At 25.8% G+C, this 7652-nt stretch overlaps 1 protein-coding gene across 1 annotated transcript; it reads left to right on the forward strand.

Moving 5' to 3' along the window:
• The first annotated feature begins 1950 nt into the window (after positions 1–1950).
• On the forward strand, positions 1951–7198 carry LOC129314629 (hyoscyamine 6-dioxygenase-like). Its single transcript, XM_054958111.1, has 4 exons — positions 1951–2170; positions 4393–4643; positions 5327–5645; positions 6806–7198. The coding sequence occupies exons 1-4, from the start codon at positions 1973–1975 to the stop codon at positions 7049–7051; spliced, it is 1014 nt and encodes a 337-aa protein (XP_054814086.1). The 5' UTR covers positions 1951–1972; the 3' UTR covers positions 7052–7198.
• The last annotated feature ends 454 nt before the right edge of the window (positions 7199–7652 follow it).

A 7652-nucleotide genomic window follows, 5' to 3' on the forward strand; every position in this document is an offset into this window, starting at 1 on the left:
CTGGCCGAAGGTCCTATGACCAGCGTCTTTTGCTTTGTTTCTCCTCGTGCTCTCTTATTCTCACTCTTTCTACTATGTTTTCTGTCTTTTGTTTTCTCTCTTGTTCGTTTTTCTCTTCTCCTTTTCTCTCAAGACTCTCTTTTTTTTCTCATGCATGCAGTGTTTCCTTCATGCTTTGTTCTTCCTGGTTTCCTCCTCATCTTTCACTGTTCGTCTCCTTTTCATTCTCCATCCTCTCTCGGACTCTCTCCTCTGCCTCTGTTCTTCTTTTTCGGTCTCTCTCTCATCTCTCACTCTTCGTCTCCTTTTCATTCTCCATCATCTCTTGGACTCTCTCATCTGCCTCTGTTCTTCTTTCTAATTAATATTATTAATGCTCTTATATAAAGTATTTAATAATAATATAACTAAAAAGATGTGAATATTTTAAAAATTTAAATTTTAACTAATATTATTTATAAATTAAAAATTAATTAACTATAATTGATATTATTAAATACATTAGATGCGGTCGCTCCATATGTGGTCTCCCTGATCTAAGTTTCCTCCCATCTGAATCTAAAACCCATAGCAAACCAAACACCGTTGGGTGAAAAATAACTTTCCGATATGGACAAAAAAAAAATAATAATAATTCGATGCAAACGAACAAAATGTGGTCTCGTTTAATTTTCTTAAGAAAATGTACGGACTCATATATTTTAACTGCCAATATAGTGACAGATAATAATTAATTAAATCATCTCCACCGCCTGATTTCTGATATGGACTTGATAAAATATAGTTTAAAAGAAGTAATGATAAAACAAACTATTGGGTAAGCTTCATTCTCCATTTCACGAGTCATTTGAACTCAAAAGTGGTCCTATCATTCCATAAAAAATAAGTGGTCCTATCATTCCATAAGAAATAAGTGGTCCTATTATTCCACAAAGAAAAAAAAATTATCTGGATGTCCTTTTAATTTTTTTTTTTCAATTTTGAATTAAGTCCATAGTTTATTTTGTTTTAATTAAACTTATATAGTTTGATCATTTAAATAAAGTTTGATTTAATAAAAAATAAAAATTGATTTAATACAATGTTGAAAATTTTTTATTATATTTTTCATAAAAAATTATTTAGAAAACATAACCTAATTATACAAATTTTGAGTTATAAAAATTATATAATTAATCTAAAGTTATATAATCTTTTAACAAAAATATAAAAGTTCTTAATTTCAATTTTTTAAAAGAAAAAATCTAAGAACTATTATTTTTAAAGATTAATATATTTAATAAAAAAACTATAAAGACTTGCTGATTAATTTTTCCTATCACAAAATTTAAAGTGAATGGTGCTTTCAATGATGATGATGATCTCTAATCTGTATGATTTTTTAATATAAATTTTATATTATATAAGAATCTATTAATGTGATTAATGATGATCAATTAAATATATTAATCTTTGAAGGTTAAAATTATTAATGAATGATTAACTCTTTTTTAACACAAAAATACTTGTAAAATTTATAGAAAATTTTATTTAATACAATGTTAAAATTTTTATTACATTTTTAATAAAATTAGATATATATGTATAAAAATTATTTAGTAAACATAACCTAATGACATAAATTTTGAGTTACGAAAATTATATAATTAATTATAAAGTTATATAATCTTATAATAAAAATATAAAATTTCTTAATTTTAAAGAAAAATTTAAGAATATTAATTTTTAAGGATTAATATATTTAATCAGAAAAATTATAAGGACTTAAGTAAAACAAAATAAATTATAAGAATTTAATTCAAAATTAAGAGAAACTATAAGGACTTATAGATCACTTTTCCCTATCACAAAATTTAATGTGCATGATGCTTTCTATGATGATGATCTCTAATCTGTATGATTTTTTAATAGAAATTTTGCATTATATAAGAATCTATTAATGTGATTATTGATGAACTTGTCAAATTAAAGTATGGAGAAACTTGTTTCAAATTGGTACAAGGTTGGATCTGTGCCTGAGAATTACATATTTCCACAAGAAACAAGGCCAGGGAACCTCCATGTTCCTATGATAGGTGAAGGCATTCCAGTGATTGATCTTAGTGAAGCTGATCGTTCACTTACAATTCAGAAAATTCTCAAGGCTTCTCAAGACTTTGGGTTTTTTCAGGTACGTTCATGTCATAATAATTATCGTGTGTTTTTTTAAAAAAAAAAAACAAATTGAGGAAATATAGATTTTGTTCCTTAAAATCATGTTCTATTTGTCAAGATCTGTACTTTTTTCATTAAAGAATCTGGTTTTAGAATTATAGCTAACTTTAATCAAGATTCCTGGATATGATGTGTCATCACACTTTCTACACCAGTCCTCTTTATGTTCTATTTGGGTAAAGTGAAAATATGAGAGAAAATAACTTTTCTTTATTTAAATGAGAGAAAAAAGTAGGAGAAAGGAAAAATTAGAGAGAAAATAAGGTGTCAGACTCACCATATTTTCCTTTTAAGTTCTCTCTTCACATATGGAGACATTTTGAAAAGAAAATATTTATTCCATGTCTACCATCTTCCCTCTTGCTTCTTTGTGTTTGCATATTATTCGACACAGGAGCTAGTTTTTGCTTTATCATCTTTCACCTTTCATGCTTTGCCTCATGCCCTTGGCCCTCACGTTGCTCTATTATCTCAAAGCTATGCATATTTTCATCTTTTCTACAAACTGCATATTTTTATAAATGTGTGTCCTTCATATTTTTATGATAGTATGCATGTATAACTTATTTTTTATGTTTTGGTTTGATATGCTTTTTGCTCGTTGCTAAGTCAAACTCATGACTATAGGTGAAAGCAAAATGCTCCCACCAACAAGCCAATAGCTGAATTGCAATTTATTTTTTATGTTCTTATATTTAATTTAAAAAAATATCCACTTTTAATCTTTTAAATTAAAAATAACATATTTTATTAAATTATTCAGTTTTAAAATATAATAACATGAAAATTTTTTTTACCAACTTATTTGATTTTAAATTATTTTGATTACGTTAATTTTTATATATTTTTTACTTTCAATATATTTTTATAAAGATAATTACATTAAACATATGTTCATTTTGATATAAGAGTATTATAATCATTGTGATATTTGATTATTTTCTAACTCCCTATTTTCTTTTGTCTATCCAAACATAAGGAATTATAATATTTTTTTCAGTTTTCTTTTCTCTCCATTTTCTTTTCTCTTAATTTTGTTTTTCAATCCAAACAGAACTTTAATGTTAGTATAAAAAGCTAGTTTTATAATAGTGTCTGGCAATAACAAGTCACTGATTTAACAATAATAATTGGTAATAATAGGGACCTTGATCAAAGTTGATCATAAGTATAAGGATAAGTTTCTGAAAAACTATTGGGACACTGATTCAAATTGACTACAAATTTAGGAACTAATCAAAACCTAGAAAGAATGATATATAAGGATCTTTGAAAAATATCTTACAATTGAAACAACTTAAATTTTGATATTTACAATATGATGGTCATCCTTATTTTACATCAATATTCTTTTAAGGTCTTCAATATAATTGTCAATATGTTAAATTCAATTTGGGTCAAGGTGGATCCTATAGTCTTTTAATTAAAGAATTTGTCTTTAAAATTATGTTTAACTTTGATGAAGATCCTTAAATATGACATGTCATATACTTTCTCAGGTCTCTCTACACTTGTGCGTAGTAATAACATAATAATAGGAACTTTGTTCGAAGTTGACTATAGCTGGAAGGATTAATTCATTAAAAACTATAGAGAGCTTGACTAAGGTGACCATAATTTTAGGAACTAAAAATTATGGACAATGACAAATAAGTACCCTTAAAAAGTATCAAAAACTTTTTGCAACTAAAAATTTTGACAGTTGTTCTTAATTATTTCACATTAATGTTCTTTTGAAATCTTCAATTATCATTCTCCTAAAAAATTATGCATACTATGTTAATTTTAACATCTTCTAGATTCTTCCTGAGATTTCCAATGTATATTCTCCCCCCATTTTTATATATAATGTATTTTTAAATGAATCTCATATATCAATAAAAATTTATTATTTAATTAAAATCACGATAATTCTCTAATTTTGCCTCAAATAATATTATAATTAATATTATAATGGTAGTGAGTAGAGAACATAATTAATATCTCCTTTATTTTTTAAAATAAGAATAAAATTATCTAATCATTCAAAAATATCATGATGTCTTTTATATTTAGAGACAAAATAAGCTTATGAAAAATATTTTATATATAGAAATGGAGAAGTAATATTCCTTGTGGCAATAATATGTAAATAAATTGAGTTGAGAGAATATTATATATATATATATATATATGTAGGTGATCAATCATGGGGTTCCGGAGCGTCTAATGGAAGAAACGATGAGAGTGTTGAAGGAGTTCTTTGAGTTGGCAGATGGGGCAAAGCAACATTTGTATAGTGAGGATTTCAAGAGCGATTGCGTTCTGTTTACGAGCTGTATGAATTATGGCAATGAGAAGGTTCATCAATGGCGTGATTTTTTGAAGCATTCATGCCATCCTCTGCACAAGTGGCAGCATTTTTGGCCGGAAAACCCACCTCGATACCGGTAATAATTTTTTCTTAATTTAAATTATGCATAACCCAGCCTTACACACTCATACTTTCTCTTGTCTTATTTAAAAGGCAGAGATAAATGATTTTTTTATAATCTATTTATAAATTATATTATTAAATTTTTATAATAAATTTTTTATTTTACCTTCTATTAAATATTAGAGTGAAAAAATATGTTATTAAAGTATGTATATTTAATAAAAGCAAAATTAAAAAATTATTAAATTTTAAGATGAAGTTATTGAGTTTTAAAGTTTTTCTTGATACTGATAAAATATGTTAGAAGTGATTTACAAATAGAACTAGAGAAGTATCCTTTTTGGTCCTATTAAGAAGAGAATATATTTGAAATTAAAAATAAAAATAAATTAAATTGTCTTTCATTCATAATAAATATAATAAAATTTAATCTTATATAGTGTAAATAGGAAATTCATCACAACTTTTAAAAATTTCATAAATCATAAATCATAAATTAAGTTGTCATTTTCTCTTTTAAATAAGGTTTATTAGGTGCCCTTCCATATTTTAATTATTTTATTTTTATTTTTCAATCTTTTTTATTATATTTCCTTTTAACAATTAAACGGGTTTTAGTATTTAATTTGAGGGTTTGATAGCTAGTGACTTAATTAGTATCACTTAATTTCTGTTTCTTGGTGCGATCATGATCAGGGAGATTGTTGGGGCATGTTCAGCTGAAGTTAAGAAACTGACTGGCAGGATCTTGGGGCTGATCGGTGAAGGACTTGGCTTGAAAAATGGATATTTTGACGACGACCTCACTGAACGTGTCATCCTCAGTGCTCATCAATACCCACCATGTCCGGATCCCAGTTTGACTCTTGGAACACGTGTCCACGTTGATGCTAACATCATTACCATTCTCATCCAAGACCACGTGTACGGCCTTCAAATCTTCAAGGATGACACGTGGCTCGGTGTTCCCCCTAATCCCCATGCATTTGTCGTCAACATTGGCGCCTTCCTGCAGGTACAAAAAAAAATTGACAATATAATTTTACCAAAATATAATAACAATCAAATTCTTTAAAATATTATAATTTTTAAGTAATTTTTTAAAATTAATAATTTTATATTAAATGGCTAAATTGTTTTGTATTTAAAAAATTTTACATGTGAAATTATGATTTTTTGTTCCATATTTACAATTTATATAATAAAAATTGTGATTATTTAAACAAAAATTTTGACTAGTTATTTTTAAAACTTGAATTTCAATAAGAAAAAAAAATTTATATGAAAATTTATAATTTTTTATTTAATTTTTATAATTTACAAAATAAAAGTTATAATTGTTTAAATAAAATTTGTGATTGAAATTGATTAATTTAAATAAGAGGTATTTTAGTTATTTAACTTAAAATTATTAATGTCAAAAAGATACTCAGTGACTTAAAAGAAATTATAGTATTTTGAGAGACCTCATCATTATTTATATATTTTGTATGGGGATTTATTGTCATTTTCCCCTTTGTTTTCCCAAAATGAGAGTTAGTTTTTCCAAATATAAGTTCATATAATTACAAATAAAAATATTAGATACAATATTAGAGTTGCATTTGAAATATAACATTGAAACTTCTAAATTTATATTTTGCTTGAATCAATATTTATAATTTTTTTTAAAAAAATTAATTTTATAGGAAACTTAATAATTACTAATTCAAAATTTTGAAATCTAATTGTCATTTTTCTTTTTTTTTTACTAGGTTATGGACATGATGCTATGTTAGAAAGAAATAAAATAGGTTGATAGATAATAAAATAAACTCAAATAAGATTATTATGAATTAATAAATGGGAGAGAAAGATAGAGAGATCGATGAAGGCCATGTCATGGAGTAATTGAGAGGTGAGAGTGTGGATTGATGACTATTCATGTCAGTCCTCATTGTCCAATCTATGCATTCTCATACTTCTGCCAATGCATAGTTTATTTTGTTCTCCATCAACCAATTTCATTCTATTTCATTTCCTAGACTTTGACTACTTAGCTTGAAGTTAATTATAATTTGTTCAAATAACTAATTAATACATCCATTAATTTACTTATAGAATGTAACATGACATAGGGAAAACTATATTTTTATTGCTCCCACATATCATTAATTAGCTTCTGTGTGAATGCAGGTAATAAGTAATGATAAACTAAAAAGTGTGAAACATAGAGTTGTGACAAATACAAACAAGTTTCGAGCATCAGCTGGATTTTTTGTGACTGCTTTGGATGATAGTATCATAAAACCAGCCGAAGCAATTATTGACGATAAACTCAATCCAGCCGTCTACAAACCCTTCACAGCTAAGGATTTTATTTCTCACTATTTCAAAAGTGATGGTGACGTAGGAGCAACTTATAATCATTTCAAAGCATAACACCAAGCTTGATCATGGATGAGAGAAGAATTCAAAATAATTAAAAGGGATTCAGATGTGATCTAATTTTTCTTATTAAAGTACTTTTTAAGTTAATTTGTAAACTTTAAATGCATCCATGAATGAGTATGATTACTTTATGTTTAATTACCTAGCTACCTTTATTTATATGTAAGAGAAAATTTATGATCAAGTAGTACTGCTACTTTAAGTTCAAAAAATCACATACTTTAGATGTGAAAGTACTTAAATGGAGGAACAACATGAGGCAAAAAGTCTTGCAAAAATAGCAAAGACCAACTAATATCTATGGGTTTATTGATAAAATCATAACTCATAATAGTTAAACATTATACAATAGTTAATAAATATTATGGTAATGTATATGAAGATAAAAAATAAAATATACTTTTAATTCTCTAACTTATATATTATATAAGGTTTCAATTTAATCCTTTAATTTTGAAAAGTATCCTTTTAGTCATTTAACCTTAACATCATTAGTTTCAAATGATTATTTTTTATTCCATTATTGTTATTTTGAAAAAATTAAACTTAATATGTTAATATTTGATAATATTTTGTTTATATTTGAAAGTTT

This window comes from Prosopis cineraria, unplaced genomic scaffold, assembly GCF_029017545.1.
Source record: "Prosopis cineraria cultivar Desert tree isolate PC_DT_omini unplaced genomic scaffold, ASM2901754v1 PC6, whole genome shotgun sequence".
Classification (NCBI taxonomy): Eukaryota; Viridiplantae; Streptophyta; class Magnoliopsida; order Fabales; family Fabaceae; genus Prosopis; species Prosopis cineraria.

Excerpts from the sequence above, each read along its gene's own strand:
- LOC129314629 (XM_054958111.1), top strand. The coding sequence starts at position 1,973 with ATGGAGAAACTTGTTTCAAATTGGTACAAGGTTGGATCTGTGCCTGAG. Across the intron at positions 2,171-4,392 it reads AAGACTTTGGGTTTTTTCAG|GTGATCAATCATGGGGTTCC; the intron begins GTACGTTCATGT and ends ATATATATGTAG. Across the intron at positions 4,644-5,326 it reads GAAAACCCACCTCGATACCG|GGAGATTGTTGGGGCATGTT; the intron begins GTAATAATTTTT and ends GATCATGATCAG.